Below are 15,732 nucleotides of genomic sequence, written 5' to 3' on the forward strand. Positions count from 1 at the left end.
CACATCTCGTTTGAGCAGGTCACAGAGGGCACTATCCAGCTGAGTTCTGCATATCCAAAACCTCACCAGGGCAAATGTTATCTTCAGCTCAGTCACTCTTCCACCACCCCATGAAATCACCCACCTGTTCCTGACTGTTACCAGTGCCTTACTTGCCAGTGAACAAAGGGATTTTTAATAAAAGCTTCAGGTTAGTCAGCATTAGGCATTTTGTAAAATCACATCTTCCACTTGCAAGATAATTTTACACTTTACATGAATTACTTAACTCTTCTAGTTTCTGTTCATTTTGTAGTTTTCTTTAAAAGTACCAAAACATTGGAAAAGAAGTACCAATTACTTAGGAAAATCACCCATAAATATATTTGATCAAGAAGGCACAGGATGGCATCATAAAAATTGCACTTTAAATTGGAGCAACACTGAACAATCAGAAAACATGCCTAGCAGTGAGAAGCAGAAGATACACAATTAATTAGTACTGCTGTCATCTGAAAATTGAAAACACTGCAAGCAAAAGATGTTAGATAATGAAATTAGTTGGACAGAGTTGCATAAAATGTCTTGGAAGAGCTGACACTGACTAGTGTAGCCTGATGCCACATCACTCTGTCATTTTTGCATGGAAGCAATCAGAACAGAAAAGGCAGCAGTTAAGTGAAAGCAAATGACAACACAAGCCCCTTTTCCCTGAGAAAATGGCATAGCCTCTGACTTTTGTGACTGCAGAATCTCATCAAAGCTAAGCTGTACTGAGAAAGCATGGAAATTACATTTAGATGTTATGTTTCACTGTGTACAAATGATATGCATGCAGAAATTCAAGCCTCCTCCTGTAGGCAATTTCAAGAAATTAGGGCAGTGATAAGTTAATTTAGTCTATTCCCCATTAAATTCTGGGATATGAATAGCTCACGAAGAAGAAACATTTGAAAAAAGGCATTGGGAAATGCAGAGCTAAGTTTCAAACAGGTTTTAAAAAGCTCTTTTGGTCCTAAAAGTGACTACATTTTAATAACTTTAGAAAGACCTAGGAGGGGTTCATATACTTGCTGTATGTTTTGTAATTACCACAGAGCTACACAGTATTTAATTCCAATGTCAACATGTGTTAACACAATACATTTAAGTTCTCAGATTGGTGGCATATCCCCATGTCTGAGAGCTCCTAAGTTTCCTTGGAGTACAGATTTTCCAGGTACTTGTGTATTTTTCAGAAAAAAATATCCAGATTTAATAGATGTCACTTTTCTCTTATACTTATATATATATAAGTACTTAAGTACTTTTCTTATACTTTTATATATATAAATACTTAACATATATCCCTCAGAATTGAAAACTTTGTATTTGCTTAAATTTGGGGTCTTTCAGAATACTCACAAAATTTCTTTTTCAAATTGACAAGAATATGAATCCAGAAAATACTGTTGTTCTAAGTAAGTTATATGGTGACAAATTTAAATAATAATGCACTTAAAGCAGGCAATCAGCACTGAGCTAAACTGCATAATTTAACCTGACAAAAGAATTCCCTGATGACAGTGGTATTTTCATGCTCACGTTGTAATGGTTATATATCTTACTGCATAATTTCAAACAGAAACAAAGTAGACAGATGGCAAGGAGAAGAAAATATCCAAACAACTACAAATGTAAATATAAAAGAAAGGGGATTACAAAAAGTGAAAGAGCTGAGAACTACAATTAGCCATTTAATTATGTTTAACTTGATAGTTATCTAAGTACTTTGCACTAGGACCCCAATTCATCATAATGCTCATAGCCCATGACACTTGGCCAGGAAATCCAGCCTGGGCTGTCATCAGAGAGGTCAGGGCTGGAGAGTGGAGCAGGGGGGCTCAGGGGAGGGTGGAGGCTTCCTGGGGAGCAGATGATGGAGCTGCTTGGGCTGCTGGTGTCAGGACAAGGGAGAGAGGATCTGGAAAGGTTTGCCAGAGGGTCAGCAGTGGGTGAGTGCAGCTACACACAAATTAACGAGATGGGAAAGAAGGACGAGCTTTGCTGCAGGAGAAAATTTTAAATTAATCAGTTTACTGAGCTTAATGAGTGATGTGAAAGTACCTACCTATTAAAAACAGCTTTAGTGAATTCATGTTGGCATCACCAGTCTGCTCCATACACATCTAAGGCCTTCAGCATATACTTGACTTTCAGCTTGTATTTTGTTAAGTGTACCTGTAAATTTAAACTCAGTATCAAAGGCTTCCTGAACTGGGGATTACCATTCCACTGAAGTGGGGAGGACAAGCACAATACCAAATATATTGAGTGCTACCTGCTTGACAGTAACATAATGTAGCAATGAGCAAGCAGATTTTTCAGGCTTGGGAATGCGTGTATTTTCAGTGAGGCAAGGAGGGTAAGTGCCAAGAGCCAAAGGAGGATTGCTAGGGGAGAAGGTGGTGGAAAGAGGAGATTCACTGCCAAACAGGCAGCTCATCTCTGTCTTGGCCTCAGAGCCAGACTGGTGCTGTGGCACCCATTGCTGTGGACACCCAGACTGTGTGTGTGAGGTGCCAGAGTTTGTACTGGATCATGGTATGAGTACAGCCCCTGGGGCTGCTGCTGTGTGCCCTCACTTTCCCTTCTGCTAGAGCAGGACCAGGATTTCATCTGAGAACAAAGCCATGATCTATGGATGAGGCACTGCACAGGGAGTGCTGGGCACAAACAGACACTGCCTGTGCCATGAGGGGCAGCTTGGGAAGGCACTTAGTATCAGCTGTTTAATACCAGCCCTGGCTAAACCAAATGGAGCCCATGCCCTGCTGCCATCCCCTTCTCTTATCGATCCTGCGGTGACACCTCGTGGTTCTGTAAGTGACTGGTTCCTCCATGAGCAGTTCAAGATTGTAACACAAGCTGATGAAGCTCAGAGGTCCTGTGCCAGCTCCTAGGAGTGTGCTTTTTAGCCACTCCAGTGTAAACAATACCAACAAAACAAACAAAAAAAAATAATACTGAGGAAGAGAGCAGACTAACATCTCACTAAATGAAAAGACTGAGAATCTGGATGTTTCACCTTTTCACTTCACGTGCTAACGGTGTAACATAACAGAAAAAATGCAGAAAGCAGAAAGCGTTTGTGAGCTGACTGTGCAAGAAAACGTCAAGTGTTTGCACCGTGGATGAGGAGAGCCGTGTGGCGGGTTTGGTGCAGATAAGGAGCGCAGGGGTTCGGGCTCTCTGGACGGCGGTGCCGTGGCTGCGCTGCGGGGCAGGCAGAGCCCTGAAGAGCGGAGCGGGGCAGGCACAGCCCAGCACAGCGGAGCAGAGCGCACCATTCATTCCCCAGCACGGCCGGGGACAGACTCCAGTCCAGCTCCCACACAAATCTGCACCGGGTTTGAAAAACCACTCGGACCTGCCGAAGTAAGACCTTGACAAGCACAACACAAAACTGCCTTTTGAATCCGAGTGTGCAGGTTTGCAGGCTGAGGAGGGGCACGGGCGGGGATGGCTCGTTGGGGGCCGGGTGCCCCGGGTGTGCCCTTAGCTTCAGATACGAGGAGAAAGCAGTGAGCATCAGCACCAGCCCTTTGGACAACAGGCAACTCGGCAGAGGATGTCCTATCAAGATGAATATGGCTCATTCAAGAATTAACTCTCTACTCATCTTCTACCTCGGTTTTTTGCTGCTCATCCATTTAAAAAGTAAGATTTGCACTTTTTCTTATTGTTCTGACATGTCCTCTGGGGAGATGGTTAGACATGCACTTCTAGCAGAAATCTTGTGTTGTCAGAAGGCTTTAAAAAATTTGATGGAGATGCCAAAAAAATTTGGTCCATGAAACTAAGTTGTATGAACTCGTTGCTTGATAGCTTTCCTGATCTCCATGCTTTGACTTTTTTTATTTTTAATAAGGAATGAAAGCATTTTGTTGCTTCGCATATTCAAAGTACAGTAATAAGTTATTTTGTTAAAACTGTACCTATACTTTAAAGTTTGCCTTTTGATACCACTCATTCAGTAAATCTAAACCTTTCTGATTTAAATCTAAACTTATTTATCCTTTGCCTAAACTGTTCATGTTATGTTTTTCAGTAATATTGCTTTATTATATATACTTTCTAAACTACAGCATCTAGAGAAAGCAGTTATTAACTGTGTTGTATTTGGTGTTGTAAAATATGTCCATTATGAGGGAGCATGACAGTCCAACTACTTTTATAGAGAAAAAATGTTCCCGGCAAACTTCCACAAAGTGTGCAAAATAGAGGAAGTCACAATGGGTTTCCTTGATAATTGTGTCAGATGGCTGTGAGTAAATGCAAGCCAAGGAGGCTAAATGGCCTCAGCTGGTGAGGCTGCTGTGTGTGTGTGAAAAGCAGCAGCTCTTGAACATGTTTAAAATGAAGATCTGCAGGATGTGAGCCTGAGGAGGCTGTTTGATTTGTGTCTGTTGCATGTGAATAGCAATAACACAAAGCTTTGAGCAGCTGCCATTAAACAAGAAGACTTGGCATTAGCGTTCAGTGTTGTGTAATCTGGGTCACCTTCTGTTGCTGCATCACTCAAATTGTTACTTGGACAGTTTACAGCCCAACATAAATTAAAGACTAAAAAGCAAACAGATGCAGTTGAATTAACCAGCACTGAAAAAAAATCCCACACTTGAAAATATAAGAAAAATACAGAATGTCATAGAAACAACATTTTATGCTAGTAATTTTCTTTGAGGGGATGTACTGATGTGAATCAGGGAAACTAAAGTCCTTTTTTAAAATCAACTCACAACAGGACATATCCTAAAAAAAAACAAAAAAAAACAAAAACAAAAAAAAACCCAAAAAACCAAAACAACAAAAAACTAGACCTTTAACTTTCACAAAGTAATTTTCAAAGATCATCCTGTAGGATGAACAGCCAGAAAGTCTTTACGAAAGAGTCTGCTATCTAAGTAAAGGAACATAATAGTAGTTGTGTTAGTTAAGAAAATTCCTTTTTTCCACAAGGCAGGCAAATCAGAACAAAATATAAAAGCTTTGGGAAGGGGAACTAAAAATTAAGTTTTATAAATTAAGAAGATCACAATAAAAACATCATACACAAAGAAAACATTGTTAGAATGAAAACAAGAAACAAGCCCCCAGGAATCAGTTTAAAGAAAGAAGATAAATACCAGTTTTGGCTTTCACCTCGGGTGAGCTTTGCTCAGTGCAGGATGCCAAAGGCGAGGAAAGTAATTGTGTGTCATTTTATGCCTTTTCCTTAGCCCACTTAACTGGGATGACAGCTCGGATGTGCCATGGGTGTTCTCTGGGTTCTGGCCATATGGCCAGTCTCAAACAAGGGGCTTTTCAGTCTTGGAGAACTTTCTCAGGTAGAACTGTGGCTGTTGTCACACTGTGACACAAATTGATACTCCAGGATGGAGCAGTTGCATCAGGAACCAGAATCAGGCTCAGGACCATACCTCTACTTGTCAGTGCTGTATATTTAATGATCTTGGGAGGTGTTTTCTCTTTAGAAAGCTTGTATCCCCCTTGAAACTGCTAACAGTTTCTGTTAATAAAATCATAACTGTGAACAGATGAGACAAAAGTAGAAGAAGAACTGACTGCAATTACTTCCCTACTTAAAAATTAAAGCTGAGAAAGACCAAGACAGAAAAGCTGAGGATAAAATGGAACAGAGGTGATTGATGATATTATTTATAGAAGTTGTATCTGCCATTATGTTTTTAAAATCAGTTTACTGGATTTTTCTTCCCCCAGAGGATTGTAATTTTAAATCCTGCTTAAAGGCAGAATGTTCTTTATAACTACTTACTCTAAACAATTTGGAAAATAAATAGTGTTTAGGAGCCATGAACTCCGGATGCAAGCATTCAATACAAGTTGGGTTTATATGGCATTTTGCGAACATCATTTGTGTCTACAAATCATTCCAAATGAACCACTCACAGAAAATTAATCTGGGGGCATCCAGAGATGCCCACCTCTGTGTGAGGAGGGACCAAGAATCATACAGGGACAGGAAGTATGTCCCAAGTCCAGAACAACACTGATAACTCATTGCTGCTGTACTATTGTCTAACAGGAATCACAAGCATGAAACTGTGGGCAGGGAGTTGCTTATGAAATAGAGGAAGAGAAATTCTGATAAATACAGGTACATTTACACATCAGTTTTGGAAGTGATTCTATCTGAAGTCAAGTTCAAAATCTTTTCATTCAACATTTAAGTACTGATTTTTTAAACGAGTTTTACAATGGATTGTAAAAATTCAATCAATTCTAAAATTCAATCAAGTATTCTATCAATACTGCAGAATTGTCTTCATTTTGGGAAAAATATAGACAAAGAACATTTAGGGTCAAAATTATTGCCGATACATACTGTGGATGCCCTATCTCTGAAAGGGTTCAAGGCCTGGTCTAGTGGAAGTTGTTCCTGCCCACAGCAGGGGTGTTCAAACTAGATGATCTTTAAGGTCCTCTAACCCAAACCATTCTGTAATTCTGTTTTTCTCCATTTTAGTAACCTTCCAGCAGAGCTGAAAAAATGTATTATTTACTTAAAAATCAATGCTTCATAAATTGTTCAAATGTTCATAAATTAAGAATGGAAATTCATTTGGGATTGCTGTTAATGTGAGCAAAATATCTGAGCTTTACTTGCAGCCTTTTTCTACCCCTCTGAGATGCTGGCACTATGCAATTTTTCCCCATGGACAAGAACTCTTAATTTCACACAACTATTCCCATTACTCACAAAACTTCTAATTACTGCTTAATTACTGTGTTAGGAATAAAGCTCTGCTTATAAAGAGATTTGTGGTTTTGCTCACACTGCTCATCCCTCATGCACATCCAGCTGATGTAAGGAGCTTTCCAGCAAAGTCTTGTTAGTGTGGTTTGATGAGCTCACAGCCCATTCTGCAGCTCCTCATTAGCCCTCCGTGGAGCTGAGCCTGTCAGAGCTGCACTCAGCAGCCCTGCAGCCCTGCCTCCCTCCTGGCTGTCACACATGGCATCTGGAGCACAGCAAAAATGAAACATCCTTCAGATGTCTGCCATCATCTCCAGTAAGTTAAAAGCAACAGCTTCTAGACACAGTTGTGCTGGGTTGGGGTTTTTTTTCCTTTTCATGTATATATTTTATTATGGATAACATCTCCTTCTCTGGAATGAAACTAAATCTTAAGAGTGAAAACTAGTAGCCCTGTAACTTAAGAAAAAGGCAGTAACTACTGCAAGATAAATGTGTAAAAGTGACATTAAGAAAATCCCAGCCACAACTGTACTTGAGCCACTCAGTTCAAATTCTTACAAAGCATTCCAAGAGCAGAGAAGGATACCAGGTTACAGACCCCTCTCTGTCTGTGTGCTCTGTAACTTGGGAACTGTCATCACTGAGAACCTCTGGGGATTAAATATTTCTCCACATCCCATTTCGTCACTCAGAAATGACAGTGCAAGATATCAGCTTCTTCAAAAATTTACCTCTCAAATGACAGTGATTTTGGCAATACAGGACAAGGCACTGGATGACATATTCACAGTCAAAAAGGGAATTCTGCAGCAAGGACAGAGATCAGTCTCTGTAAGCAGGTTGTTTGTGACTAATGACCTATTAGGAAAGAGACTGAGGGGCAAGAAAGGAGGTTGTGTAAAAAGGTTTTTTATCATTCATGCTTAACCAGCAGCAGAGACCTCACACAGATCCTGAAACACTGGTGTATGTAACCCTGTATCCATGATAATGGACTGGAGAAGCTGAGGCTGGAAAGTTAATTTAATACAAGCAGAGGATATAAACCTAATGCTTTAGTATATACATAAACCTTTCAAAGGGGTCCCCACACAAAGTTTGTCTGTCTGTGTGTCTATCTATCTCCCTCTCTCTCTCCAGTTTTTTGTTCTCCCTGTTAGTTTGATAAACCTAAAGCACCTAGGGAATCTTTTCCTTGTGCAAATCTCTACACCTTTTCCTCTCTGTTAGAGGAAGCTCACAAAAAAACCCAGTGCTGTTTAGAGAGTGCTCAAATTTTGATGACCGAATTGGGCACTTCCCCTCTGAAAAGTTACAGGGAAAGGCAAATATTTTGCTGTTGTGTGTTGACAGAAAAATGACTTGTAAGACACAGGAGAGCAATCAAACCACTGTTCAGTACTGGCTGTATCCAGTTTTGAGTGCTGCTGTGAGCAAGAGAGAGGCAATTAGGAAAATGCTGGAAAGGGACAGCAAAAATAGACATTTAGAAAGATGTGCCCTCTGAGAAAGGGTCACAGGAAGGGAAGCCTGTGGGAAGACATGATCACAGTCTTACCTCCACAAAAGAGAATGGCAATCAAGGATGGTGATGAGATCAGTTGCTCCCTGTCACCTCTAGAAGGGCAGGCTCTGGAAAATAACAGATTCCATGCACATCAGGGAAGATTTGTGTGAACTTTCCCAACTGAAGGATAATTAAGACACTATACCAGAACTTTTTAATGAATGGGTTAGATAAATACCTGCCAGAGAGTGTCTAGGCTGCTGTCTCACAGCTGGTGTTACACAGACCCTGGGCAGTCAGCACCACCCTGGGGGATCTGTGAAGGTCTCAGGGGACAAAGCCCCAGAGAGGCCCGCCCAGGTGGGGACTTGGCCCAAGGGCTGTGGTGGCACTGAGGCTCCAGGGCAGCTCAGGAACAGCTCTGGAGCAGGCTGAGCAGATGGCTCTCTTCCCTTCTGCACAACTGGGGATTATGTGCTGTGCAAAACAAAGGCAGCCCTGAACTCAGCCCCCTGTGTTGCAGCAAAAACAGAATTGTTGTCTAAATTTCAATGTGAAAATAGTTTACTCTCATTCTTTGAGACATCAAGACCTCTTACTTTTTGGCTACTGAAGGCACTGATTACAATGAGAACAGAAAATACCCCCATGCTAGAGATTATGTAGTTTGATTTCTGGCTTTTGGAGTGAAATCACTTACATTTTTACTTGCATTTTGAGTACACTTGATATGTTGACAATATAATGCATAAAAATATAATTAATGCATGGATTATCAATATCAAAATTTTCATGGTCAGAAACCTGAAAAGGAATGGAAAACAGGGATTGCCTGCTGAACCTGCCAGCTTCTCACTTTTTAGAAAAAAGCAATGCAAGACTGGAACTTAATGCACAAAAACAAATAGCAGTAAATTCCTAGGAAACTGTTCCAACTGGCCATTCTGGATACAGTGCAACAAATTTACATTGGAGTAGGAGTTCTGCTTCATCTAAGAGAAGTTTAACGTTTTATTTTGATGGCAGCAAAAATTGCTCCTTTATTAAATATCAAGGTTAAAATATATATATATATATATAGCCAGCTACAAAGCAATAAATAAATATGTCTTAGTCCATGTCATTTAACTCTCTCTAATAAGTAAATCAGAGAAACAGCAGCCTAAGTGCCTTTGATCCTGCCTATAGGAGTTTGCAGCCAAAGACCTCCCAAGGATACTTCTACTTTTGGGTTTGTTTTTATAATTCACATTCCAACATTAAGAAAATCTTTTAGACAATGCCTCAATCTCTAGGTAAACTTGAGTATTCCCTTTACTCTTTGTGGTGGCCCAAAAATGGACAAAAGGCCCATTTTCTAAGGGAAGCCTTTAAATTGACTCATCTGGAGCAAGGAGATAAGTGATACATATATTGCTTTCCAGATTGATTTCACAGATTAATTTGTTGGTTTTAGGGACTGACATGTTTTGTCAGTTCTCACTGTACTTCTCTGTTTCCTCAGCCATTAACAGTGCTGTATTGTGTGGAAGCCCTCTCACACCAGCAAACAGCAAAAAAACCCAACAACCCAGATAAACCTTTTTTCAATGAGATACTTATCTTTACTTGATATTGATTATATCTTACTCACCCATAAAATGGGTCAGGAGGAAGCTGCTTCCATCTTTTGACAAAGACTGCAGCTGACAGGGCCTCTGGGCGGGCACCACGCAGCTGCCACTGCAGCTCTGCAGGGCTCCTCCAGGCCCAGCAAAACGTCCCTCTCCAGGCATCAACAAAGCAGGGCTGCTGCAACTTCAGGGTTAGGCAGCTTCTGCCTGCCTGGAATCTTATCAGCGGGGACAGAAATCAGAATATTTCAAGGGCTAAATATTTCTGTGGGTAGAAAAGGGACATGGGCTGCTAACCCGTCACTGTGTCCTCTCTCCAGCAGCCGAGGATCAGGGCACTTGCCTGGTGCATCCTTCTCTGCTGGGAAATGCTGTGCCTGAATAATTGTGGCCTGGGTGGATGCTGGCAGGCAGGGGGAGAAACTCCTTGCTTCTTTTTACTGCTCCTGCTTGCCTGCCCAAGGCTGAGCGTACTGGCAGCCTAGTGCCTTAAACTTTTCCTTGAATAATGAGACAGACAAAGCATCTTTATCTGCATTAGCCAGGGGCTTTGCAGACAGGACACATTCCTTCAAAGTGCACTCAATCACACTGATTGAGATCAAGCCTGTGAGTAAACAAACAAAACTTTGTACCCCTCCCTTAGAGCTCAGCCACGGACACAATGGCCTGACAGTTCCTTTGCTGGGCTTTCTGAGAGGTACAACTATGTTGTTGTATACTGTGGTGCTACCAAAGGCTGATTGTCCTCTGAAACAAAGGCCAAGGATGCTCTCATTCACATCCAGACTGCCAGGGAGGCTACAGGCAGCACGAGAGGCAGTGGACACTGGCCACACTCTTCACTTGACAGTTCCAGTCTCCCTTGCTGGTGTTTCCAACAGGATGATACAGAACACTTCATTAGCTCCTTCTTCCACAAGAAGGGCCCTAGCTCTGAATTTGACTGTGACACATTTCTTTCCTTCTTTGAACGTGAGCTAGAGGACTTTGAAAACAACACAATTTGACAGGAAGCCAAAGCAAGGACACAGAATGACAGACAGTCATCAGTCTGCAAGGATCCAAGCAACTGCAATTTAGGTAACCTGCACTGACAGATTACTCACAGCAGGGAACCCAAAACCCTCACTGTAATCATGCAGCCTTGAAAAGACATCTCTATACAGCAGTACTTCTGAGGTGTTTAGCCAAGCTTTGTGGCAATTTGTAGGTGCTTCCAAAGTAGCTGTGCTAGCACTCCTGCTATGGCAAACCATCCCTGAGTGTCCACACGGCTGGAAGAAGAGATCAGGCTCTGATATCTGCAGTGAACAGCCTGCAGTGTAACTCACCACCCTCCCAACAGCTGGAAAGAGAGCCCTGAGAGTGTGTCTGAACTAATACACATCACCTTGCTGCTCCTTGGGCATCAGATCCTTCCTGCTGCAGGAAGGGTGCAGCTGTGCTGGCTGTAAGGAAGGCAAAACACTACAGAAGTCTGACATGGTGTAAGGAAATAAAAACTCTGCCTGCTCTTCTCCAACAGCCCCTTAATTTCCTTTGATAACCCCATAAATAAAATACAGAGAGAGGAGGCACCAATCTTGTGAAATAAGCAATCAAAGGCTGCATAACAAAAGAAATGTGCAATGCCAGTGAGGAGAGGCCAAGGAATGACACTGATGTATCAGAGATTGCATCAGAGCTATTAAATGGGATGAAAATATGCAAGGCCCTTGTAAGCTCTTCTTTTCTCTGTTCAATCTTAAAAGAATTCTGAAAGCAAGCCTCCACTGATTCCTACCATAAAATGTGGGAAAATATGTGTTTGTGGAATGATAACCCAAGCCTTTTTGATCCCCATCTGTATATGTATTTGGAGCAAAATGCAAGTAGGTGCCTCTGCAATGCAGCTGCAAAAAGCAAATGTCTGCCCATCATTTCGTAGGACTCACCAACTCAGTTTTTCTAACTAAACCCATCCCTTCTCTCTTATTAAATACAGCTGACATTTGTAATTCAAGTTGTAATACTAATGGTACTGAGCATTTTGCAAGCCTCAACCCATGTAAAAATGCCCTCAGTTTGATATAACAAGAACTATCTGTTCTGTTTTCTCATGAGTATGTCTTAAATGTCTGATTCAATTTAAGTCTAACATCTTCCCATTTTGGAGCTCGTGAAAAAGTGCAAAAAGATTAAAGTTACTAAAATTAATTGCCATTTTCACATTCCAAAGGCTATTTACAAAGAATATTGTGTTTCCTAAAAAACAAGTGGGCAACTTGGGATTGCCACCATTTTCCAGAGTAGTGTAGTGACAAGACTGAGAGGTAATTGGAGCAAACCTCTAATGGAGCTAAACAGCAGAAGGCAGGATTGACACTGAACACCTTTGAAGGATCTGGATATAAAACACTTTCCAGCAAACAGTCTGACCTAACGATCTGACAAATCACAGAAAGGAATAAAAAAAGGGAGAAATGTAACTCTCTGCAGACAGCACAACAAAATCAGATCTATTTTTACAGTGCTTCTACTACAGCCTTAAAGCCATAAACACTCCATTCTTCATTTTGTTTGGGGAATTGCCTACAGAGTCATGCAGGCACTCTGTGTTCCCAGAGGTCTCTGTCAGTGTTCTCTCTGCCTAGGGACCAGGGAAAATACCCTAGAGTTGCCCTCTTGTATCCCCAGCCAGCACCTCTGAGCTGGCAATGGGTTGCTGCAGTCACACAGGCATCTGTTCCCTGGAATTCTGCTATTCCACAAGGAACCTTGAGCAGAGTTGATTTCAGGGTTTTTTTTTTTCTGGTTTAACTTCCTAAGTCCTTTCATTTTGTTATGTCCAGTGAGGACCAGCATGGCTTTGCTTATGAAACCAGAAGTCAGGCGTGGTAATCAAGAGTGGTTTCTTCTCAAGGAGATGGAGAATCATGTCTTTTGAGATGTTTGATTGACTGGCAATCAATTACTCTGCTAGTTATATTCCAGCTCTTAAACTAAACTTTGAGGGAACTGCATTCTTCAATACTATTAGAAGCAAATGGAGACTGTTATTGCACTTACTGAGATTTTTGTACAAGAGATAAACAGCATCACAAATGTGCTTGCATCTTTAATTGCACAATTTCTTCTTTGGACTAACATAAAAACATGTTCTAGAGGGCACTCAAACAACAACTGCCAATGCTATTTAATTGTGCTTCAGTTTCAGACAGATTGTGTCAACATTTCTACAGACACGGGAACCCTTTCCTTACTTTTATTAGCATAATTACAAACACCCAGAGAGCTGAGAGATGGATTTTCCTGTCTTTTAAACCTGCTCATCTTTTATGCAAGGGCTCTGAATCAGCCTGAAGAATTCTGGGTCTTCATGGGTGACTGCTTCTTTTCTCCAATCCCTGATGAGCACCAACACTTTCATTAACCACAGGCATGTGGTTACACATGCTTACAGTAAACCTGGCTTTTCAAAAATAAGAAATTTGTACTAAATCATTAGAGAAAGTTCCGAGAAGTAGTCACATCATAGGTAAAGGATGCTGAGCTTTCTGCTCTAGTTGATGCAATGCTTTGGACTAGATGATCACCATTAGTCCCTTCCAATGCTTTCTGTTCCATGTGAACCACTTGGGTTTTAGCTGAGCCCATTACTACAATGCTGGCAAAGCAATCACTTCAGGGAGTGTATCAGAAGTGCTGTCTCACCAATTCTGACACATTTTTTACCATTCAGTAATAAAAGGTCTTTAGAGTTTTCTGGATGCTGGTCAGTGACAGAAAAAAATTGCAAAGTGGAAAGTATGAGGGAAGAAACTACAACATATGTTTCACACTCCTTTGGGGGGAAAAAAACCCACAAACAAAAAATCTGTTTATAGAATCATTGGAAAAAAAATCAACAAAGAAGTCTCCACTGTGTTACCACTGTAGTGCAGACTCACCTACTAAGTGAGAACTTCGTCCTCACTTCAGGACTCCCTGCAAAGTAGTAGGAATGTGAATGTGGCCCTGAATAAGACCCCATGCTCAGAAATGTACCCAGATATTAAGGATGAAAACAGTCTTAACACAGAGGAAACTCCTATGTGCAGAGTTTGAATTCTATAATGAATGTTCAGCTACCACAGGGACATCTGTAAAACTTGCCACTTGCCTTTAAAAAAAGGTCTAGTGTTCTTAAAATCTTGACCTCAGTGAGAGGTCCAGTGATTCAGCCTTTCAAACTGCAGTCATGCCCTATTCCAGCTATTACATGCCTCATTTCTGTTAATCTTCTCTAATTAGTTCTGCTTCTCAAGTGAAGTCTTAGAATCTAACATTTTCCTGTGATAATACCAAGGGCTCTGCTTTCATGTTCAAGGTCAGTCCAGCATTTCACCTTGTAAAACTCATTTGTCCTCCCTGCACTTACACTTGTACTTTGAGTTTGAGTTTAGACATCAGTTTAGACTCTCTCAAAGACTTTAAAGTTGTCCTTAAAGCTGTGGTCATGCCCAGCAGTCATACAAGTGTAAAGGAACAGACTTCCTTCAGATTCTTTCTCTTCCCTGCAAATATGCAGAGAAAATTTCTCCCATTAAAATAATTTCAGCTTTTCCCTTGTGAGTTATTTTGCATGTTTTACAGCACATCAGCAGATTGGGCCTCAGAGCCTGCAAGGAGGGACCTGACAGTTGTGCAGGTGAGAATGCTGAGCTGAGAAGGGCAAGGTGAATACCTTGCTTGCAGTGAGAGTGCTGTGAACGTAATCCAAATGATCTCCCTGTTCAAATCACTAAATTTAGATCTTGTGTTTCTCCCTTCATATGCCATACACACACATTAATATAGATATGTATTAGCAGGAGGACACACATAGAGTTTTCCAGATTCTTCTTGTGCCTGAGAGATCTGTAATATGGCAAGCATTTCTTTTGTAATAATGGCATTATTGTTTACTCACTCTTATAAGAAATGGAGGCACTTTTCATATGTGCAATTTCCATTGCTGACTGTAAGAATTTACCTATCACTCCTCTCATTGATCACTCTTAGCTGCCCCTTTTGAAGGGCCCAGGTCACTCACCTGCCATCCCACAGCCCTTCCTGTGTGAGGGCTGCAGAGATCCAGCATTACTGGAGCCACGTGATGGCTGAGGTGTGAACACTAATGGGAGGAGGCATCTGAGCCCCAGGCAAGGATCACACTCTTCTCCAGCTGATGCTCAATCCAAAATGGCAGACTATTTTCAGGTTAAAAAACCTTAACTGGGCAAGGGGGAAAAGTCAGCCTTCAGTGATACATAACCTAGACTACAATCAGTTTAGGCAGCTTCCTTTGAGCATTGCTGCTGCAGCTGGGGAAAAAATTTGCCAGGTCACCCAGGCTTGATGCTTTTATACTTAATAAAAAAATGCTGTAATGAATTACAAATAAGCATAAACCAGCAATAGGATAACTGCAGAAAAGCAAGCATTTTTATGGTTCAGTTATTTCATATGCAACAAATAAAAAATTCTGTTAACTTTTCAATCTACCTCCTTAAAATAAATTATAATAAATACATAAATACAATATATGGAAAATACTTGGCCTTTTAAATTTTGAATAGTTAACAGTTCTTGTATCTGAAAATATAATCCCTGAAGTATTTGGTGGAGTTTATGGAACTGTTTATGATTTGACTTTTCTTAAACCTCTCGAGTGGGATTTATAATGTTATTAGAAATCATTGACAACAGGGTGTCTGTTTTTTCCAGAACTGCAATATATTGGCAAATATCCAACTAAACCCTCTTACATTCAATTATCCTGATGTCCAGGAAAAGGATAGAAATTGTAGAAAACCCTTTCATTCTCCCCATCTCTAAGGCAGAGGAGGAAGGAACAGCACACGCAC

The 15,732-nt window shown here is 41.0% G+C and overlaps 1 protein-coding gene across 1 annotated transcript in view; it reads left to right on the plus strand.

The window, feature by feature from the left end:
* Nucleotides 1-2,354: 2,354 nt before the first annotated feature.
* CRB1 (crumbs cell polarity complex component 1) overlaps nucleotides 2,355-15,732 on the plus strand; it is a 96,511-nt gene continuing 83,133 nt past the window's right edge. Inside the window, exons 1-2 of the mRNA XM_058808075.1 lie at nucleotides 2,355-2,383; nucleotides 3,521-3,678. Of these exons, the coding sequence (XP_058664058.1) occupies nucleotides 2,355-2,383; nucleotides 3,521-3,678 (187 nt within the window). The remainder of the gene's footprint in view (nucleotides 2,384-3,520; nucleotides 3,679-15,732) is intronic.

Source organism: Ammospiza caudacuta, chromosome 7 (assembly GCF_027887145.1).
Source record: "Ammospiza caudacuta isolate bAmmCau1 chromosome 7, bAmmCau1.pri, whole genome shotgun sequence".
Classification (NCBI taxonomy): Eukaryota; Metazoa; Chordata; class Aves; order Passeriformes; family Passerellidae; genus Ammospiza; species Ammospiza caudacuta.